At 37.6% G+C, this 22,925-nt stretch overlaps 2 protein-coding genes across 8 annotated transcripts in view; one reads left to right on the forward strand and one right to left on the reverse strand.

Annotated features, from left to right (window-relative positions):
• The window catches only part of chchd3a (coiled-coil-helix-coiled-coil-helix domain containing 3a), a 103,580-nt gene extending 99,481 nt beyond the window's left edge, over window positions 1–4,099 (reverse strand). For 2 of the 4 annotated variants that reach the window (XM_047390454.1, XM_047390456.1), the window contains exons 1-3: window positions 3,853–4,099; window positions 1,353–1,553; window positions 779–1,004 (exon numbers count right to left, since the gene is read on the reverse strand). In XM_047390454.1, the coding sequence (XP_047246410.1) occupies window positions 779–1,004; window positions 1,353–1,553; window positions 3,853–3,933 (508 nt within the window). In that variant the 5' untranslated portion in view covers window positions 3,934–4,099. The remainder of the gene's footprint in view (window positions 1–778; window positions 1,005–1,352; window positions 1,554–3,852) is intronic. The other 2 variants (XM_047390457.1, XM_047390455.1) reach the window with 2 other exon arrangements.
• Window positions 4,100–15,577: 11,478 nt separating this feature from the next.
• Window positions 15,578–22,925, forward strand: part of exoc4 (exocyst complex component 4) — a 143,898-nt gene continuing 136,550 nt past the window's right edge. For all 4 annotated transcript variants that reach the window (XM_047389858.1, XM_047389859.1, XM_047389861.1 and 1 more), the window contains exons 1-4: window positions 15,578–15,704; window positions 17,026–17,215; window positions 17,990–18,184; window positions 21,845–22,038. In XM_047389858.1, coding sequence (XP_047245814.1) covers window positions 15,625–15,704; window positions 17,026–17,215; window positions 17,990–18,184; window positions 21,845–22,038 — 659 coding nt within the window. In that variant the 5' untranslated portion in view covers window positions 15,578–15,624. The remainder of the gene's footprint in view (window positions 15,705–17,025; window positions 17,216–17,989; window positions 18,185–21,844; window positions 22,039–22,925) is intronic.

Here is a 22,925-nt window from a genome sequence, read left to right on the forward strand (position 1 = left end):
TCTCAAGCTCTTGTCTCCATCTCTGTCGCATCACACACAAGATGTGTGTATGTAAACTTCTGACCTGATTTGCTCCTGTTCATTAGGTTTCGTGTAGCATGCTTTTACGCCTTTGATGACATGTTGCTAGATATAAAATGCACCACTGAAAAGCAAAGCTGGGATCCAAACAAAATAAAAACAGCCCTGAAGATGTTAGCGCCCAATCATTATGTTGCACTCTCTGTAACCTTTTTCATTAAAAAAAAGAATTAATCATGTCATTAACAGCTGGTGGATGGCAGTAAATCACTATATGACAGTAGTTACTGCAAGGCCAATTTTTTAAATGAAGACTAATTATAATTGCCGTGAAAAGTTGGAGCTTAAGATGGCTTACAGTAAACAGCCGCACAATAGGCACAATCAAAATGAAATGAAAAACAAATCCCTGGCATGTTCAGTCCTACAAAACCTTTGCCTTCTAATTAAACATGTTACAGAAACCATGTCTAACAAGTCAGAATAAAAACATAACCAAGAAAAAAAAAACACAATTTAGAATTAATAAATGAACTTTCACTCTTTCAAGACTAAAGTTATTGAAGCTGCTTCTAAAGTTACAAATATTGGATCTTTCGGTAAATCTAGTAAAATAAAGTACAAGTACTGATGTGCAAAATCAGATTGTGTCAGAAGATACTTTTCGAATAAGCTTGGTATCAAACAATTTGTTGGGAAACATCTAAAGACGTATGTTTCACCAACAGATTTAATTGCAACTAGAAATGAAACTCACCTGCTGGTGGTGCAGCAGGTGGTGAAACTGGACTCGACTGAGGCACTGCCGCTGGCTCGGGGACTGGAGCAGGTGATAATGATTCCGCTGTGGGCTGGGAAGGAGGTGCAACTGGTTCACAAGCAGCAGTAAACTCAGACAAGTGAGATGTAGCTAAAGGCTCAGCAGGCTGCTGGGGCACAGAGCCCCCTGAAGGATGCATGGATGCTGGCAGGATGGTGATAGGCTTGAAAACAGGAGGGGAAGAGAGGGATTCCGAATTTAATATAGGGACACGTAGCGAAGCAAGAGGCTCAATGGCATGCGGAGGAGTAACTACTGAGGGACTACAAGCAATGGATTGAGTGAAGGGAGGAGGTGCTTCAGTTACAGGGGGAGGACGTGCAAGAGGAGTTACAGCTTCCACCACACCTGAAGTATGGCAGGAAACAGGAGTGAGTTGTTCAGTGTGAGCAAGAGGAGGGGGGGCAGACCGGGGTGTTAAAGGCTCAAAAGCAGAAGCAGCAACAGCATTAGCAGAGGCTGAGGGAGATGAGTGAGAAAGCACCAAGTCAACGTTGGTGTTTCCTGCTACCTGTTCTGTGGGAGGTTTAGGAGGAGGCGATGGAGCTCGAGGTGCTACAGGTTCCACAAAAGGAAGAGGAGGAGGCAAGGAGGTGGCAAGGTCAACAAGAGGAGGAACAGGTAGAGAAGATGGAGTGAGAGTTGGTGCCTTTAAAGTTGGTGAAGTGGGAGCTGTGGGTTCTTTCATACGCTTGATCACATTTTCAGAAAGCTGTAAACGAGAAAGAAAACTCTGTCATAAGAATATAACCAAACACAATTTTAAGTATATGAAATTATGTTCCACAAAACTGAACTTGGTTAATGCACAGATCAATCCCAGCTCATTCTGTATCCTGTAAAAAGATTCCATCGTCTAAAACGTTTTCACATTTGTCACCACAAACGTAATGCATTCGGTTGGAATGTAATGTTACAGACATGAGTTGATACTTTGTAGAACCATCTTGTACAGCAGTTACAGCTGCAATTATTCGGAACAGATAAAACAGAGAAAGCTTCATTCAGATTGAATCGAGAGCATCCAATATCACTGTATTTCACTCCATTTTGATAAACTCTGACCAGCTTAACTGCCTTAACTTTGCTATATAATCCATAACCCTGAATTTTGATTGCACTTAAGTTATACAAGAAAAGTAAATCAGCAAACTATCAGAAGTGAGTCAAACTTTTTTTGATCCCAATAATTCATGCACATGTGCTGATAAAAGTATATTTTGTTCACTGCTTGGGAAACACAAACACATTGGAAAAGCAAGACAGCAGCTGCAAGGTAGTGTCTGTCTACAGCACCCAAGATGCAGGACAACAATTCAAAAAGTAAATGGTTGAAATAATGTATTTTATGCTGCATCGATATGTTTCTAAGGAGTGAGTGGAAAGCAAGATAAAGCCCAGTAGAAAAAAGCATGTTGCTGCCCATTTGAACTGCAAACAGCTTCACAAACTGTCTCATCTAGTGTTCATCTAAACATTTTACAAGCGAAGCAAAAGATTTGCCAACAGAAGTCTGAAACTAATGCTTTGCTGTTTCTGTGTGCACGGATACCATCCCTTCGGGTCATCTCTTGAAGATGACATAAATTCGAAGTCACATCATGTCTCCTTTCAAAAAAGTGAATGGTAACTGATGAGAGGAACTGCTGCTGCTAGTCTGAAAGCAAAATCATTCCCAATTCTTCGTGAAACAGCATTTGGCTAATGGGAAAAAGTGTTCCTTAGTTAGAGCCAAGATTCTCTTGACAAAATTAGATCGCTTCTTAATACAAGAAAGCAGGGAAATCACAACCATTCTTTCATGATATTGGGCCCCAACAGAGAATTATTTACATTCCCTGAAGCAGTGAATGTTTTTTTTAATACTGTAGAAAATAAAATTACAAAATTATTCAAAGTTATGAATATTGGTGAGCACTATCATCATACGTTAGTTGAGTTATTTTGAAAATATATTTATTCCAAGATTGTCGACTCAAATCCTATCAGCAGTTTATAGAATGAAAGACAGCATTTTAACCTCAGCCTTGGTGTGATCACTACAATTTATAAAAGGGAAATAGTTATTTGAAGGCAGAGGTGAAGAATTCCAGTTCTCAGGGGAAATGCCCTGCATTTTATAAACATTTATTTTGCTCCAACACAACTGATTCAGACACATATCTCCTCAACTGGTCCATATGTTCTAAAGATTATTCATTGAAACCAGACAGAGAGACTGATGATGGATACATAGATAGATGATTGACAAACAGTTAGTAAAGGGACAATGGGATGAACTGAATAAAGTCTGGAAATACAAATAGTTATCTGTATTCTCTCTAACTTTTTAATAATTTGCAAAACCTTGAAAAGAACATCTAAATCAAATTCCTGAATATTCCAGATTCTATAGGAAATCTGGGTTCAAGCAGGTAAACAAGCATTACACCAGCCCTACTTCACTTTAAACACCTGATCCAATGTCATCTAAAAGAGCAAATCCTTCCTACTTACAGTAGACAACTGTAATAAAGCTGGTATAAACAGGACTAAACAACAGCTTCTCCATGGTGGCTTTACAACTGAGTAATAATAGAGTCAAGCTCACTGAAGTGTTACGTGATCAGCTAAAGCCATCCAGGCTATATTTAACACCAACTGAGCGTGGCACAGGTGAATTTATAATGGTAGCCTAATACTAGAGGCTGCTAATAAAACACATTGTGCACATTGTCCTCTGGACAATAAGACAATTAAAGGAATAATAATAGATTTTAAAAACTCCACACTTCGTGACCGCATTTGCAGTTTCAAGTGCTTTAAAGTTGGCACTGTTTGAAATTAACCCGTATTCACCGTCTTGTTTTCTTTGGCTTTCTAGATGAAACTTCCAGCATGTAAAGAGTCCAATGCTTTCGCTGCAGTTTTATTTTTATCACATGCTGACAGCCTAATTAGAGACAGCTTCTCCGCCTTTCAATTGAAGCAGTAACACCTGTTTCTTTCAACAAGTCTACCCTGTAACTTACCCGTATGCCCTTCACCACTGTTATATTGTCGTTCTCGTCGGATTCAAACGACACTCGGCGGGTACTGTTGTTGGCTCCCATTGTCACACCGCAGGCTGTCAGAAGTGTCGCTTATCTGGGCTGCATATAACACACAACATATACACACACGTTTAGTTTTGTCCGGGTTTTCTACAGCCAAATATGAATGGAGCCCAAACTACACGGCTTCAGAAGAGTGCGCACTTCCTTAGAATGACGTATTATCGGAAGAACGTGCAACATTATTGGACAAAGTAGCTGTGTATCAAGAATGTTCATTGGTTGTTGCTTCGAAGTGAGCAGAGTAGTAATGTGACTGACTTTTTCTGTCTCGTGAATAGTTCATATGTTTTTAGACATATACTAAACTCTTTAGGTGCCTGCTAGTATCTGTGATGTCATCCCACCAGGTTTTAAAAAAAAAAAGTAATAAATAATCACAAAACATTTTAATTTCATTACGTTTTGTAATTTTAATTGATAAAAGAACCTTTATTTCCCGCAGGTTTCAGGATTGCACAGTCTCTTGCAAAACGATGCATACCCTTTGAACATTTTCCCATTTTGTCACCATAAAACAACATAAACAAAGCGAGGCTTTCAGATTCCGAGGCGCATAGTGCGCAAAGCCACTCCTTGCTGCATTCAAATGATCTCAACAACAATGCTTAGAGAACTTTGTAGAATGGGTTTCCAAAGCGAAAAGCTGCATCCACGCCTTACATTACCAAGTTCATTGCAAAGTGTCAGATGTTGTGGTGTAAAGCATCTCGTCATTGGACTTCAGAGCAGTGGATAAAGTTTTCTGGAGTGACAAATCTCCAGTCTCTGACTGGGTTTGGCATTTGCCAGGAGAATGACACTTGCCTGACTGCACTAGCACATTCCTTTTGATCCATTGTAATCAACTCCTAATGCTTTAGCACAAGAAGACGTTTTGGAGAATTTTAAGCTCCTCGGAAATGAAGGAGATGGCCCCTTTAGTTCGAACAAAACTGTGAACCAGTGCAACACTTTCCAAAAGTGTTCTGGAGGTGTCCCAAGGGACTTCCATTCCCGAAGAAATACAAAAATGAAACCAGATATTCACATAAATTTATAAAAAGACACATACCATAAAAAATGTGTATCCTCTAAGACTAAACCTTCCTTGTTTTAGTCACTTGAAGTTAAAGAATACAGAATAATTTCTGTTTGCTAAATACCAGAATGATGATAGATTTGTTATAGAGAATTTTTATTACTTTCTTCAAAGTTAGAAGTTTACATTCACTAAGTTCACTATGTCTTCAAACAGCTTCAGAAAGCTAAGGTTATGATGTGATTGATTCTGATATTTTGATTGATTCTTCTGTTTATTTGTAGCATATTATTTAATTTAAGGCACACCTGTGGATGTATTTAAAGGCAAAACCTCAACCACGCTTTTCCCATTTGTGACATCACAGAAAAATGAAAAGAAATCAGCCAAGATATTAGGAAGAGAAGTATGGACCTCCACATCTCTGGTTTATCATTGAGTTCAATTTCCAGATGTCTAAAAGTGCTAAATTCATCATGTTTAAGGGGTGTTTTACACCAGGATGGACTGGTGAAACTAACAAAATAAATGTTGTCATGAAAAAAGAACATTATAAAGAATATTATAGCAACACCTCAAACCAGGACGTTACAGCTTGGGCACAAATCAGTCTTCCAAAAGGACGATGACCCTAAGCATACTGCATAGTTAGTTACAAAGTGGCTTATGGACAGCAAAAAGCAATGTTTTTGAGTAGCTATTGTAAAACCCTGATCTCAGTCCTACAGAAAATCTGTGGATGAAAAGGTGTGTTTGAGCAAAGCTGAGCTAATTACACCAGTTTTATCAGGAGGAATGGGCCACAATTGCAGAAAACTTTTGTTAGATGATTGCTGAAGGATCCTCGTGGTTTAGTACATAGACATCCTTTGGTAATTCTAACTGACCTAAAAAAAAGATACTTTTATTTTGGTTTAATACCATACAATGAGAAAGGAAGGGTTTAGTGACTTTTAATGCAGTGCGTGTAAATATCTTGCTTCAAATGTACTGTATATGGTCCCCCCTATTGAGTTCTGGGTCTGCCCCAGCGTCTTAATCCTGTGGACCTTGCCTGTAAAACATTCCAGGGAGGCACCCATGAAGGGTCCTGCTCAGATACCCTAACCACTTCAGATGTCTCCCTTCATGATGGAGGAGCAGTGGTTGTACCCATAGCACTACCTGGATGATGGGGATTTGAGGCTGACCCCTGCCTTCTGGAAAAAGCTAATTTCAGCCATTTCATCCACAATCTTTTTATCTTGGGCAAGACCTACATTTCTTGAACAACAATGGGTGAAGATATGAACATATGATGGACCAGTGAACTTAGAGCAACACTTGTACTTCACCATGACTATGAACTCATTTCTAGACTTTATCCAGCAAGTCATTTTCTTTAACAATGTATTAAACATGTATGTATGTATCATGAGTGGCTCATGCCCTTTTTGTATAAACCATGGAAATATATAATTAATATATCTTATATCAGATATTTCTCTTTTACATAAAAGTTTTGTTTTTGACTGTATATATTTTTGTAGCTATGATACATTCTTTTTTACTTAGAGAAAAAAATTGTTATGAAAGACATATGAGGAAATTGACCAATGGTTTTTATGGAGGGCCGATCCTGCCATGATTAAGAATATACATAGAAATAAATGCTCAAAAAATAAATAAGCATAAGATTAAATACACAGAAATGTAGTAAATAAATAAATGTCGGCAGTAATTATTCAATGAGACATAAATGTAAATAGCTTTTTTATTTATTCACCTTTGTAATAACTACCATATTTATTTATATCCATTACAATTTTCAGCTGTGTTTATTAATGACTTATTTTTAAAGGTATTTATTTATGTGTATGTTTAAATATTTTCTGTCTTTTTTATTTTTCCTTTCTATTTTTGTACTATTTATTTGATCAATGCTATTTATTCAGGCGTCAACTTCTTCCTATTGGTTGGTTAGCTTTAGCCTGCATAGCTCGAATCTGCATGGCTTTTCCCCTCCAAAAAGTATTTAGCAATGGCACACTCGGAAGACAGACATTCAATGTGCGACCTCTTAACAGCGTTCTGATTCCTCCAGTCTATTACCAGCTTCCCTTAAGAGGTTGGACACCATTGAGGTCGGACACAGCGGAGGTCTTTGATACTCTTTGACGCAATTGTGGCCTTGCTGTTTTAATTATGTTTTCTATGGATCAGTATTTTTTACTAAACTAACTTAATTAATAAATTGATGTGATGGCCCTCTGATGGTGTAGTTCGTCTGGTGTTTATTTGACTTTTGTCAGGTACCACAGGAGGAGGTGTCTGGGGACCACGTGGACCTAAGGTGTACGCTTGTTATGATGGAGGGTTTGGGTTTAGAAGAAGACTGTATACAGCGAGGGAGTTCGTTAAAGGTAGAAAGACTGCGGTGCAGGAAAAAATTAAAGCATTATTTGATCGATGCTCTGAAGTGTGCTCGTATTTGCCTAGTGGTCAAGTGTTGGTCCTGGGTTCCGATGATGTCCTCTTCCTTTCAAGCTAAATTCACTGGTCCTTATACAGTTATTTAAAGGACCTCTGGTAAAAACTAGACCCGATTGTGTCCCAGGAACTTGTTAAAACTGTACTGTTCTTGGGAAGTTGATTTACTACAGTCAGTGTGTGAGGCCACATCTGCATGTGCGGTAAAAAGGCTCACTGAGGTGGATGAGACTTTCAGCACCATGGACAGCGCACTGTCACCGATTGTGGGAGATGACAGTGGTGCCTGTATTGTTGTTAGGATCATCCAATTTGGAAGATAGACCGACTGGGCAGCGCAGTTCGACATGCGCAATTAAACAGATGTCGCAACTCTGACATCACCCAGGATGATAAAACCCATGGAAAATAAACTTTCGTTGCCATTTCCAGCGTGTCTCACGGGACAACGCAACGGAGACACATATCTGGAGAGACAAAAGCTCGCAGGCGAACTTTTTCTCCACACGGCCATTCCCGGAAGAGCTTGAATGCTGGATATCTGTCTGATACAAGAAGGTCAGGAGTTTTATATACCGATCGAAGACCCCTCGTGATTCAGTTGACTAAACAGTTCTTCACATACCATTTTTTTGGTTTTTTTTTAGTTGTTATCTGACATTTATATTAAATCGGATAGGTGCATTTAGACGTCTGGGCAGGATGAGGCATAGTTGAGGTGATTTAGAATAACCAGTAGTTAATCCAAAGTATCAATATGTTGCATGCAATACTGATTGAAGTGTTTTATGCTGAGCTGTTTTGATTTGCTGTGTAAGTGTTGCTGAATTGCAGAGTGTGGATGGGTTCAGCAAGGTGCGTGTTTTGTCCGACTGATCCCAAATCAGCTAGGAGTTATAAGTTGGACTTTTAAAGTTTTTTCCATTCAAAGCAGCTGCGGTCCAGGCTTCGTGGCCTTGCCACTCCTTTGTCCTAGTTTTATTACTGGAGTTTTTCTACTGAGTTTCCGCCTCAAAGTTTTATGACGCTTTGTTTATTTGGGGCAATCAGCACACCAGGAGGACTTATCTTTTCAAGTTAACTCAAATTGCACATTTTGTCCATAAAATTGCTGGTTTGATCTTCATAGACACTCAATGCGCATATATTTTCTTTTATTATTATTGTTAGGCAGTCATTTTTATCCCTTTTGTGTAGAATAGTGCTTATTAGTTAGGTGAAGGTTTTTGGACCAGAATGGTAGTATATAAGGGCTTTAGGGCTTCAATACATTTTCATATATATATTTAAGAGAAGCATTTGAGTTTATTTCATGTAAGAGTGATTTATCTATCAAAATAAGGTCAAAGTTCCCCAACCTTCGGTGAAGTGGTTGAATAAACAGTGACATTTAGTGGTTATGGATTATATTTATCAGTTATTAATGATAAATAACTAATTACAATTATTAAGGGCTTTGAGGCCATAATCAAAACACCAGAGGACATCTCTGATTTCTATTCGTAAGTAATGATTTTTGGTTAAGAAATAGTTTTTCTGAATTATGATTTTTAATTATAATTTTTGATAAAAATTAATTCATCAATAATCACATTCCTTACATTTGTGCAGAGCGCTATTGCACGGGTGCTTTCAAAATTCAGAAGCATTGGATAATTGGAAACTTTACTCACTTGCCAGAAGGTGGTGCTACACAGTTAATGGAGGTGAACCATCAATTTTCTCGTTTATTTTCGGAAACATCGGAACACACACATTTCGTTGAACATGATGTGGGAGACTGCAAACCGATAAAACAAAGTTTTTTCAGAGTGAATTTGGAGAAATACCATCAGGAACATGCTTGATAATAGGATCGCAGAGCTAGCAAATTTGATCTTTTGAAAGGTTACTGGTAGGTGCCGTTGACCAAGCATGCATGGGAGGTGTCTGCTTTTAGAACTCCGACAGGCCTGTACTCTTATAGGTGATGCCGTACGGGCTACCTACTCCTTGAGGCATCTGTGGCTCAGTGAGAAGAGTAGTTGTCCTGCAATCCAAAAGTTGTGGTTTCAATTCCAGCTTCCTTCTGCTGCAGGCAAGGCACTTAACCTCAAATTGTCTTCCAATCTGCATATTGGTGTATGAATGTGTGCATGTTAGGGAGTACATCTGGATTAATGTGGCTCTAGTTTAATGTGCTTTGAGTGGTCAGTGGCTATATAATTTCAGTCCATTTATAGGTTGGAGTGTGACAATCACCTGCTGGTGTAGTTGGCCTAGTATTTATTTGACTTTTGTCAGGTACCACTGGAGGCTATGTCTATGACAAGGGGAGGTGTTTGGGGACCACGTGGGGCTAGGGTGTTCCCGGATTAAATAAAAATGGGTTTCACCTCAATTCTCTTGTTGCCTCTTCTAGATCAGCAGTTCCTGGGTTTACGCTGGCATGTGCACACTGCCGGCAACATCATTCTGCTTCCCCGGGTTTGTGAGACCAGCCACGCTACCACAATGAGGGCTCCCTTCTGAACACACACTGTACTTTATAAATGTGTTGTATAAACAAAAAAATGCCTTATAAATATATGAATAAATCATTTATAAATAAATGCCGTTAAAAGGGCATAAAAAGATTTTGGTATCCATTTTCTTTGTTATGGGTTTTGACCCGGGTCGTTACAATTGACTTTAATAGAAAACATTCAGGAAAAAAACCTTGAACTCTGTTGTTCAATGAGACAGATGTTTACTTGTCACCTTGTCGCCATAAAATGTGCCATTAGCTACTTTTTGTTCATGTTAATGCTAATTTGTTAATCATAAGATTATAAATTATTACTTAAAACAGTTTCAATTCCATCTTATAATAAGGAAAAAAATATCTTGTACAACAATTGTACATGCACATTACTGTAGGTTGTAAAGCCTAATTGGCAATTTATCTACAAATGAAAAGTTGTGCATTCAAAATACACAGAAGAGTTTTTAAATGAATAGTTTTTAAATGAGTATTCTAATTTAGACTAAAATAATCAGAATTATTGGTTGTTTGTGTGTTGCCCCGCGATGGACTGGCGACCTGTCCAGGGTGTACCCCGCCTCTCGCCCATAGACTGCTGGAGATAGGCACCAGCTCCCCTGCAACCCACTATGGAATAAGCGGTAGAAAATGACTGACTGACTAATCAGAATTATTTCTCATGAAGTTTTTAATAAACTCATCATATGAAGGTCAAAGTAGTCTGTACAGGTTTGGAATAGTCAACACCAGGTTCAAACTGATTAGTATGTTTTTTACATCACAATATAAATTTGGATAAGACTTGAATATCATTGTAACATTCAATTAATCCAACTTTCTACCACCACAAATAATTAGTTATTTATACTGTAACACCTCAGGTGTACAACAAATTTTAATTGAATACCACATGAAATTTACTACTGAACAAATTGTTTTTTCTTTGATTCTGTTTGCTTTCATCTTTACTGACTCAGAAAAAAAATAACCAAACTAAGACATGTCAGGATGGATGGGCAGAATATTGGACTTGTGAAAAGCATGCATATGTCTTATCCACAGGGCTGTGTGCAGTATGGTGTGTGTTTGTGTGTGTGTGTGTGTGTGTGTGTGTGTGTGTGTGTGTGTGTCTACCTCCTCTGATTGCAGGGTGTGACCAGCAGGTGTTTTCTCACAGCTGGAGCTCGTCAAGCCCAATCAGGAGGAACTTAAGGAGCGGATTCACTGAGGTAGATCCCAGATTGTTATGCTCCATGAGTGGTAATCAGGCCTACCTCTTCTCAGTTCCTGCGTTTCTGTGTTTACCTCTTTGTTGTCCTCCTTTTCAGGAGCCTTTCAGGTAATTGTTGCCTGCACGAGGGTCTCAGACTTATCCAACATAACATCATTTGGTCCAATGGAGCAGAACCTTTACATTTCAAAAATGCAAAAAGATACCATTCCATGAAGGAAAGTATCTGCAGTTTCTAGAGTACAAAAGTCCAGCGAGGAAAAATTGCATCAACTTGACTAGATTGTCAAATTCTTGGAGTTGTTGCTGTTGGGCATCTCAGTCTTCCTCACAAGGTGTAAATCTATTCAGCTCTCTCATGCTTTACATAAATAAGTTATCTCCGGTACTCTGTTAAGAAAAAGCTGTGTCATTTTTCCATTGTTAAAATTATAATCCAGTCTTATTTAAAAATTGTCACATTCGAGTTTAGAGTTGGACCAAAGTGCAGACAAAAGCTGGGCAGCAGCATGTTGTAAAAAGTTTTCAGCTTTTATTCCTGAGGTTTTCAAAGAAACGAAGCAAAGCACTGCAGATACAAACATAAGTCCAGATCCAAAAACTTACAAAGTTGGTTCTGCAGGAACATGGAAAACACATCACAAATACGTGAGTAGTGAACGGAAGGAACCAGCATCAAACACATAAACCAGACGGACTAATATACTGAGGGATAACAAAAGGCACGTAATCTAAGAAACAGGGAACAGGTGTGAGATGGAAGCAGGGAGGCAGAGGGAACAGGTGAACCTAATACGAAGACTACTAATAAACAAGACAGTGAGCCGAACCTAAACGAAACTATAGGCCAAAACAAATAAATCATAAGAATCAAGAATAAACATGAACTAAAGGAAACTGAGAAACTGGAGGGAACACAACAACCTAAGATCTAAGGACGTAGTACAAATAGAAATCATAAAGAAACCCTGACTACAAAAGAAAACAAACCTAAACCAACACGGATAGAACAAACTGAGAATGAAGTAAAGAAAACGAGAACTAGAATAAAAGTAAACAATAACTAAAGCTAACCTATAAAAGAGGCTGGAACTATAGAAACTAAACTGAGAAACTTAAATTAGGAGAGACAACAAATACCTAACATAAATAAACACAGAAATACTAAATGAGAAACTAAACAAGAGAATCCAAGGAACTATAATAATCACAATAATAATAATAATAATGAGAAAACCTTTCAAAGTAATACGAAAGCCACCACTAAAGGAATTATAAGCGAGGGGAGAGAAAACTACAAACATAAGGAGGCAGGAGAGAGAGAGAACAAAACTATCAGAATAACTGAAGGAATAAACAAACAAAACTACTAAGCCCAACGAATAAAGACACCACACTGAAAAGCAAACAAACTCAAAACCAAAACAGAGTCAAAAATGGCAGATCCTAACAAAGATGAACTTTAATTTTTGTGTCCTGGTGAAGTGTATATTTATTTTGTCTCTGTTTATTGAGACTCAAGAGCAGTGTTCACCAATCATAGTCCTCAAGGCTTACCGTCCCACTTTTAGATGTGCTAAAGCTGAATTACCTCCTCAAAAACGTCATCAAGGTCTGCAGCTGCCTGGAAATAAACCATCCATTGGATTCAGGTGCTGAATCAGGAAAACATCAAAAACATGCAGGAAACTGGCCACTGTTTAAAATGTTTTCCTGCTGCTACACATCTCATTTACACTGCTCTGAATATTTGCCCCATTTGAATTTGTTTTTGCATTGTTGTGAAACTTAAATATTTTAGAACAATCCATGACAAATATCAAATATCAAAGATAATCTATCCAAATACAAAAGCCTGTTTTCAAATTATGATTTGCAAGATAAAATATAGGAACAGATGAGAATAAACAGAAAATGTACACAAAATAAAATCAGTTGTAATGGACTTTGACATATTTTAAACATTTAAGATTTATTTACAAGGGCGAAATAAAATAAATAAAGCCTATTTACAAAAACGTTAGTAAAGAAATAGTCATATAGAAATAATACAGCTCCCATGCTAAACTGATGATACACATCTTCACAATTCTTTCAATAATTCAATCATTTACACTGAAAACAATTAATTATGACTGAAATGAGAGTGTTTTAATTTGTTTAGCTTTATTGTTTTTAAATATGCGTAAAACCATATCCGCAGAATCTCATATAGTCTCACAGAGCAGAAAATTGCAGGTGTCGGTTTGATGCACCTCGAGGAGAGGGAATTTGACAGCTCTCAGGAATAAACCTGATATATTATGCACATAACCCAGTGGATGTTTAATAAAACTTTTTTATACATATTCTTGTATTTTTGAGGAGTTTTTTTTTGCCATGAGTATGTAAGACCATGATAAACAATATGTATAGGTGGAAACCACTTACTGTACAGTCAAAGATCTAATAAATCTTGTTCACAATGTACAGTAAACACTGACCAAAAATATTTTTTCTAATGCAAAGGTATTTATCATGGGGTTCTTTTTATATTTTTGATATAAACAACTTTCAATGTTATTAGTTTTGTAGTAAAGGATGTTTGAATGGCTTTAATGCTGTGTCGTCATTCCCCAAGGAAGAAACACTGACTAGTACTACTACCATATTGACTCCACTATTGACTTTCCCACTAATATTAGGTTGATGAACATTTGAGAACAAGAACTTGAAGACAAAATAATCACACAATTGTCAGTGGATAAAATCTTTTTTATTATTATATTTAGTGTTAAAAATTCAATGTTTTTCAAGCAATATTCCAAACGCAAAGACCTCCTTGTGTCTTTTTGAAAGCTAAAATGTAGGTGATCGAAGTGTTGCTGCTCAGTGGTATGTTTATATGACCTTGTTCTTCATTCAACACATGAATTTTTCAGAGCAAGAAATATATGTTTTACAGCATTTGACCTTGTAGAAAGGTGCCAGTGGGTTACCTAGGCTGGTGGGACATTATTTGGCAGTGTAAGGTGAAGTGCTAGGAGCTTTGAAACTTAACTCAGACTTGGTGTTGGTAGGCATTTTTTAAAGACAGACAAAAGCTCCAGTATAACATAGCAATTGCTATTCGGAGAGGTGGCTGAGAAATAAAGATCACCCACAATGTTATCTCATCATTCTCCCGGCACTTCAATCACAACTCAGGCTGCAGGAGATCGACCTCCTTTGCTCCAGAATCAATGCTCTCTTCCATTCTCATTGCTACAGCAGATATGGTGAGAGATACAGGGTGCAGGAGCCCTAAAAAACCAGCACTAGATGTTCTAAATGGGGTTGGCTATTAACTCACTGACCTTCACTGCTTGTCTCTTTTCTCCTTTGCTCTACCATGTCAGTCTCTGGAGGACCGGAGTGAAAATTTAACAGTAAAGTAATATTATTCTGTTCTTTGATACTAGATTATAGATAATAGCACTAAAGAATGGTTAATTGTAACAAATTGTAGCTGTGCATATTCTTGGATGCTGAGATTTTTCCTGTTTAAATAAAGAAAACAGATAAGAAAGACTTACTTCTTTACATACTCACTTCATTCATGGAAGCTGCATTGTAAGTCTTATATATGTGAGATTAATGGATGCTGGAGGGCAGAAGTTTCTTTAGATCTGGACATCTGGGATTGGATGTGTGGATGTATTTAAATAGCAACAGACCTTGTGGCATAAATAAATAAATAAATAAATAATTATAATTTCAGTGGGTATAAAAACAAACCTCCATGCTGCTGTCAAACTGTTAGGCTTTTGCAACCTAAAAAGAATGGGCCACATTCTATTTCCACAGTCTGAACTACACAAAGTGCAGAGTTAAGCAATCACCAGAGGGTGAATTAATAGAGCAAAAAGCATCATTGAAGATTTTTATTATTTTTTTTTCATAGAAGACATTTAAAAGTGCACATGTTAGTTTTTGGGTGAAATCTCATGAATACAATTAATTGAAAAATTGTGTTTTTTAGCATCAAATCATCCAACCAGTGCATTAGAAAATCTGATTACTTCATAAGCGTACCCTAAACACGGGTGAAGAATGGAGGAATACAAAGATACTTACAGTAGATGAGATTGTAAGATCTAAATAGGGAATACATTTACTCAAAACCTTTGTGAGACAGAATTACCAGAAAATAAATCAAGAGTTTATTAAAAAAAAAAAAAAAAACTACATGTCAGCATCTTTGTGATCACTCTCAAAGCCGTCTTTTTCTTCTAGCGTCTAACTCCAACAAAATAGAATAAAACCGTGCAACAACCAGGCATGGATGGATAACTGGTAGCCTACAGCAAGTAATTGATTTCATATTAACTTCTGCGTCAGCCACATGCACATAGTAACGCTAATTTCCACTTTAAAACTACAACTCCCAGAACGCCTTTGTGCAACCTCACGCTCCCATCTTCCTGTTTGAGTGCTGCAGCTGGAAAAATGGCAGCTGAAACAGGCAAATATAGGAGTGCTGTCAGCAAAAACAAAGACCCTTCTGGTCTTCTCATCTCTGTCATAAGGTAAGGTTATTTAACATTATATCTGCGAGGCTAGCGGTGCAGTTAGGACGTGAGAAAGCCTTGAGGCTGCTGATATTTTCACCCAGACACGGAGTGATAGCTAGCTTTGAGCAGCTACATGGGAGGTAGCTATATCCTTCCTGTATGATAAACTATCTGATAGAAATAAAAACGGTTGTTTACTCACGCTTTCTACCTCATTTCATTAACAGAATTATTTGAAAGGCTTCAACATTTTATTTAATTTGAAAACGAAATTAATATCCGCGACGAGTTATTATTATAGCTACCTTCTTATTCTCATCACAACCCGAAGGAGACACTGGTGAAAAATAAAGAAAATTATTAAACAAAAACAAATCGTGTTGAAACCCTTGCTGAACATCTTAAATGCCACATTTACTTTAAGATAGACCTGCATACGTATTCATTCAGCCTAAACAATTTCAAATTTTTCAAAGTTAAAACCACAAATTTTAATGTTTCGTTCATTGTTTTGTGTTGCAGACCAACGCAGCGTGCTGCATGGTTTGCTAACGTTTTTACAGGCAAAAATCTGAAAAGTGTGGCATGCATTTGTATTATGCCCTCCCTGAGTCAAAACTTTTTTAACCCCCTTTTTCTGCACTTGGGTCTTCTGGGGTATGTTTCTATCAACTTTGCACATGTAGAACGTACAATATTTTTGTAATCTTCATTCATTTATATATATATTTTTTTAAAGATTAATTTATTATGCATGATGCTGCCATCACCATGTTTCACCATTGTTACAGTTTGTTCAGGCCAGGGTCGTGTGCGGTGTTAGTTTCCTGCCAGTTGTAGCATTTTTTGTACTGGCCAAAAAGCTCAGTTATGGTCTTATCTGACCAGAGCACCTTGGTTGTCCTTTGCGTGGCCTTTCTCATTCTTTTAACAACTGCATAACATCTGATGTTTTCGTAAAGCTGTCTACCCGCTTTCTGTATGTTCTCACACAGGAGGACCTTTTACTTATTCAGTAACATTTAAAGCCAGTTTGTTGAATTTGACTTTTTTTTTTTCTTTTTGCAGTCATGTACTACTTTGTGTTTGTCTATCAAAGATTAAATTAAAAAATATATAATAAGTTTGGGGCTGTAATGTGACAAAGTCTGAAACGTTGAGGGGTGTGAATACTTTCGTAAGGTAATGTATTTATTAAGTCCTCAGTAGTGATACAGAGCATGTTTGTATTATGCTAACACATTAAAATCTGTACACTCATGGATCTGGTTTTATTGTTTATTATTTAGTCTAGGTGCAACATATGTCTTACTGCCTCCCTTTGCCTCTTTTTCAGGACTCTTTCCAGCAGTGACGACGTGCAGGACAGAGAGACGGAGAAAGGACGCCTGGAGGAGGCCTTTGAAACATGCGATAGGGATTTAGATAAACTGATTGTTCAGCATTATGCAGAACTCACCACTGCCATCCGGACCTACCAGAGCATCACAGAGCGCATCACCAGCTCCCGCAATAAGATTAAACAGGTGAGAAGAAGGGTTTAGCAGTCTGAATGCAGTACAGTCTGAGACACAATTAAGAACCAAACTCTGACCTTATTTAACACTCATCAGACATTCGACTAATATATAGTATTGCTGCTATCTGAAGGTTTCTAAAAATATATATATTTTTATTATTTCACCTATACTTAACACACTTCATATGATAAGGCACATAAATAAATTCAAGAATTTTATTACCTGATTAACTCCAAAGATATGATGCACATTTCAACATTAATGTTGCTGTTGACTTAATGTATTTCTGCTTTTACTAAAACTGTAGTTGTAATGTGTTTTTGTTTAGATGAGGTCTGAGCATTCGGGGTGTGAATTTGTTGGCCTGTGTGCTTTGCTCTGAACGTCTGGTACCAACAGGCCCAGATGTCCAAAAACAAGCCCCACTAAATCAGAAGAGAAAAAACAAATCCCTTAACTTTCCTTATTGAGGTAATTCAGGGACTCCAAAGCAAAAATTAAAGACCTTGTTATGAAAACTCAAAACCGATTATTTTTATTTCAGAGTCGTTCTTCTGTTGAAGTGCTGCTTCCAAGCAGAACTCGATTATAATCTATCAAAGATGCACAAATTTAGGTCATAAGCGATGAATCTCTAATCACTGTACTTTTATTAGAGTGAACACTCTGAAAGCACAAAATCCCTCCCCCTATCCCGGCTGACATTTACACTGAAAATGACTTTAAACTTGATATTCTGGAACATTCTTACCTATTGCTTTTTCTCCTTTGGTTCTGCAGGTGAAGGAGAATCTGCTGTCTTGCAAAATGCTGCTCCATTGTAAGAGGGACGAGCTGAGGAAGCTGTGGATAGAAGGCATTGAACACAAGCATGTCCTTCAGCTGCTGGATGAAATTGAAAGCATCAAACAGGTTCCTCAGCGTCTGGAGACCTATATGGCGAGCAAGCACTACCTTCATGCCACTGACATGTTGGTGAGTAAAGTGTTGAGAAAGTGGAACTTTTGCCGTTTTAAATGTATTTTACCTTTACCTACTGACACACGAGGCAGTGCTGATGGCGTTGCCTTTCAGAATTATTGGATGTGCACGTAAACACAAACGTAAACACAAGTGCTTACAAACTGCTGCTACCAAAGATTGATTTCTTTGCTTCTTTTTCTGCTTTTAAAGAAACAGTTTCTAGCCTTGAATGGTCCAGTGGGTGCAACTCGCACCATCTAAGTGCTGTGAGGCCACTGCAGACGTGCACTGTTGTACTTTTGATTTGTTTTGCAGTATCCTCAGCAGGGTGGGTGAAGGTTGGCATTGACGACTAAACGACCAGGCTCTGTGATCTGTCGCTTTCCCTTTCCTCTTACCCGTCCAATGTCACTCCCACACATCTTTCTCCTCCAGAACCTGCTAATAATTAGTTTGCTAGAATGGGGGTTATCTGAGGAGGAGGAGGAAAAAAGAGAAACGGTGGCGCAACCACGAGACCGTGAAAAATCCTCTTTGTGAGGGTGGAAGAAAATGGAACTCATTCAACCTGTGCTCTGTCAGTACAGTGCGTTTATAAAAGGTTGTAAAAAGTTCAAAGTCAGTTGGATGCATTTCCTTTGTCGTGCGAACTTTAAATGGGCTTTACTTTTTGAGAATGCAGCCATTTTGCTGGCATCTAGAAAGTGCTCCTAGGCCCTTCAAACAACAATTTTATATTTGAACATGCTGTTAGTGGCAGTTAGTGGGTTTTTCTCTGTTGGCATTTTTATTTGATATATGTATTAAAACTTACTGATTCTTAAACTAAAGTAGGTGCAAATGTTTCCTATAAAATAAAAATATTTTGTCAAGTGATTCTGATGCACGTAACGAATATCTTCTTGATTTATTAATGACAAGACTAGGCAGTTCACCCTGAGATAAATAAAAGACAGTTAAAATGAGTAGATGTTGCAGACATTTATTAAAACCACATTAATACCATAAAAAGTTTATAGAGCATATCAGTATCTTCATTTTTTACCTCCACCTGTCGTCAGTTTAGATTTTATGGCACTTTCAGGATTATTCTGTAAGTCACACTCACTTCATTTCATATTAATTTCATTCAATTCAGTTTATTAATATAGATCCAAGTCACAGCAAATATCATCTCAATTCAATTTACAGTACAAACAAGTCAAGTTCATATCCAATTACATAGAATCCAGTTTGGTCTAGATTCAATTTAAATCAATCTAATTCTTTTCATTTCAATCCAATTATGTGTCGAGACCCAGTTCAATCTGCACACAACCCAGTTCAATCTAAATTATAGCATAACACAGTCGGATTCGCACAGCGGCACACTAAACACAAGCAAAGCCAAACATTTTCTACATGAGGGCTGAATTGTCCCCTACTTTATTTTTTGCCTCAATTTTGAGTTAAAAGCTCAGGAAAAATTTAATAGACAACAGCAACATTTCTTGATTATCTGATTTTATATTTCAGTGGATCTGTCTGAGTAATATGAGCATTTTTGTTTGAAGCTTTCAGACTAAGATGATGACCTAATCGGTATCTCATTAAGTAGAGATGTGTGCTTGTGTTATAATTCAGCAGGAATCGTCCAACAGCTTTAACTACTTAAAAACATACTAAGAAATTAATAATAATCCGATAATCTTGTATTACCTTCTTTGAAACTGGTTAATTTGAACAACTGTTGAAGAAAATTAGATCACACCTCTGCAAACCAGTGTAATATTTGCATGCATAACCCATTGTTCCTGTACTGTAGCATCTGTTTAATTTCCAGGGACAAACATGCTAGCCTTCTCTGTGGCTTATTCTGGCTAACATTGTGTGCATGCATATTTTTTTTTTTTTTACCAGGCTTATCTCTTCAATTAAAATTCAAACTGAGCACTCTTTGTACTCTGGAATGGTAGTATTACATCCCATGGGTGTGGCTTATAAAAACCTACCTTTCCTTTTCGTGCCCTTGTTCCTGTTGTATCACTAAATCCAGGTGTGCTCAGGAGAAATGCCACTTGGAGTGGAGAAGAACCTTCTCTTCTCTTTGCAAATTCACTAGAGGGTTCATATTTCTCATTATGCTGACGGGCCTGTTCTGTAATGATGTTAAGCAGTCTTCCCTCATCATCCCCTCCACACACACACACCCACATTTTGTGTCATTTACTGACACACAATCACACATGTAATTAGACAGAGACACATCTGAGAAGTGTGTACTGTACAAGCACACAGAGATCACATGCAAAGCCTTGCTGGCATAAGGAGTTATTATATTTTATTAAAGGTGGCTGAAGCACATTAACTCATCCACTTACTAGTCTGAATCTCATTTGCATCAGCACACACTTGACCCATACCCCCTGCCCACCACATTATCCCCTCACTCCCTACTTCTCCCGCTGCTAACTGTTCCCCTCCTGGCCTGTCCTGACCATGCAGATATTCTTTTTTGCAGTTATATCATCTGGCTCTTTGTTCATTTAATGCACACATTTAATGCATCCTTATTAACACACGATTACACATAGGGACATTTTATTTATTGCCAGGAATTTGTTAAACTAAACTGGCATAACTGCTGCAGCTTTGTTAATACAAAAAAGGGCAGGAAGAAGAATAATGGATTAATCTTAAAAATGCATGGCATGACTTAGGAGCATATGACTGATGAACGTTTATGCATCACATATATTATGGAAATTAGAGGACTGGATACAGAACACCCAGTTCTATTAATAAAGACTAGGGCTGTTAATCGATGAATAAAAATTAACTAATTAGACTCAAATCTGTTAAAAAAATGTATCATGATTATTCACATTTCAAGTCAACCTATAATAAAGTTATACTATGTCACTTTTTCAATTTAGCAAAAGAGACTATTATTGTTTTTTTTTTTTTTTTGCTTTAGCATAAAAAGTTGTGAAATAAAAACCAAACTTGCTTTTGCATAAAAAATGCGTAACATGACAATAACTTATTAGCATTACCAGTGCATTCATTTTGTGGTTCAGAAAATTCACGGTGTGAAAAGTCCTGCTAGACAACAGAACTGCCCCATTCTCAAGTCTTTTGCAGGATTGCCCTGTAATTAGCTCAGTCTTCCCATCAACTCTGATCACGTTTCCTGTCCACGCGAAGAAAAAAAATCCCCTCAGCACGATTCTGCCAACACCATGTTTTTCATCACTAATAGCGGACCGGCCAATAGATTCTTACCCACCTAAGCCGTGGATCTCTGCAGCTCCTCCAGAGTCACCATGACTTAGGTGTAAGGTGACTTCTGAAGGTATTTGGTTGCACTGGGTTTTATTTTGGGGACTAGAATAAAGGGGGGTGAATACATTTAGAAGCCACAGTTTTTTGTTTGAGTTGTAAAAATAAATTTGAAAATCATCCATGTTCTACCTTGTGTTGGTATATCACGTAAAATCCCAGTTGAATACACTATATGCCTTGTCATAAGTTAGTGTGTTGTTCTTTTATTACTCTACATACACAAATAAAAAATTCATTTTCATGTGAAGTCATTAATGCGTTGTAGCTCATTCAGTAATTATTTGTTCCTTTCCACTCATTTCATAAAGCACCACGGAGGATAACACCGTCTTGGCTTGTATTTTGCAGGTGACAGCAGTGAAGTCCCTGGAAGGCCCCTTGTTTCAGGTTGAAGGGCTAGGAGATCTTCGTCTGGAGCTGAAAAACAAGAAGCTTAACATCCACTTGGTGCTAATCGACGAGCTGCACCGGCACCTCTACATAAAATCCACAAGTCGCCTCGGACACAAGAACAAGGACAAAAATGCGGGTCGAGTTTCAGGGTAAAGGGGGATTTCAACTACTCTTAACACATCATTTCCTAATTTAAAAACCTTTTTTGTTTTATTGCAATAATTTTCAATCTAACTTTATGGTGGATTTTCATTCTATCATGTTACGTTCCTTTAATAAAAATACACGTTGGGTTCAACTTATTGGTCTATAAGGCTCTACAATGTAGAATAAGAAAGTTGTTTCATTTATGAATAACTGTAAGGTTCAGTAAAACACTTTTTTCTTACATACAATATTGTCATGACAACTGTCTAAAAGAGAGCAATTATTTTCTGAATGAACCAAGACCATCAGCATTATGAATAGTTAAACCTTTTCTAACGTGTTGCTGCTCAGATGAAAATCAAAAGTTTTGTTTGTTGGCAGTAAACGCCGGTTTTTGCTCAAAACTAATGATGTAACTCGTAGTTTACGCCAGAATTGGTTGTACGAACATCTGAGAAGCATACAGTGCATATATTATTTCACCTGTTTTATCTGCTGTGTTTCTTGGTACAACCTTCTTGTGTTTCTGATTTTCTAAATGACTGAATAGGTTGGACAGCCACTACGTGGTTAACTGTGACCTGAAGGGCAGTTTCTAACTTTCCTTATTCCACCGTCTAACCTATTAGCAATAATTCGCCACCACAGGCTTGGAACACACATTTATTGCTTAAGTGTTTCATGGAAAGCATTCATTTAAAGTGCTGTTTGCACTTTTACATGTGTGTATTTGTGGGGGTGTTATAATTACAGTGGCAGTGGGTTGGTGAAGCACAATGATTTATTGATAAGGGTCAGCTAGTGACAGGTCCTGACCCTCCTGTATTGGGTTGCCGCTAACAACGCACCAGCCTCCATGCAGCCCACTCACTTAACAGGCACACAGTGT

Source organism: Girardinichthys multiradiatus, chromosome 17 (genome assembly GCF_021462225.1).
Source record: "Girardinichthys multiradiatus isolate DD_20200921_A chromosome 17, DD_fGirMul_XY1, whole genome shotgun sequence".
NCBI lineage: Eukaryota > Metazoa > Chordata > Actinopteri > Cyprinodontiformes > Goodeidae > Girardinichthys > Girardinichthys multiradiatus.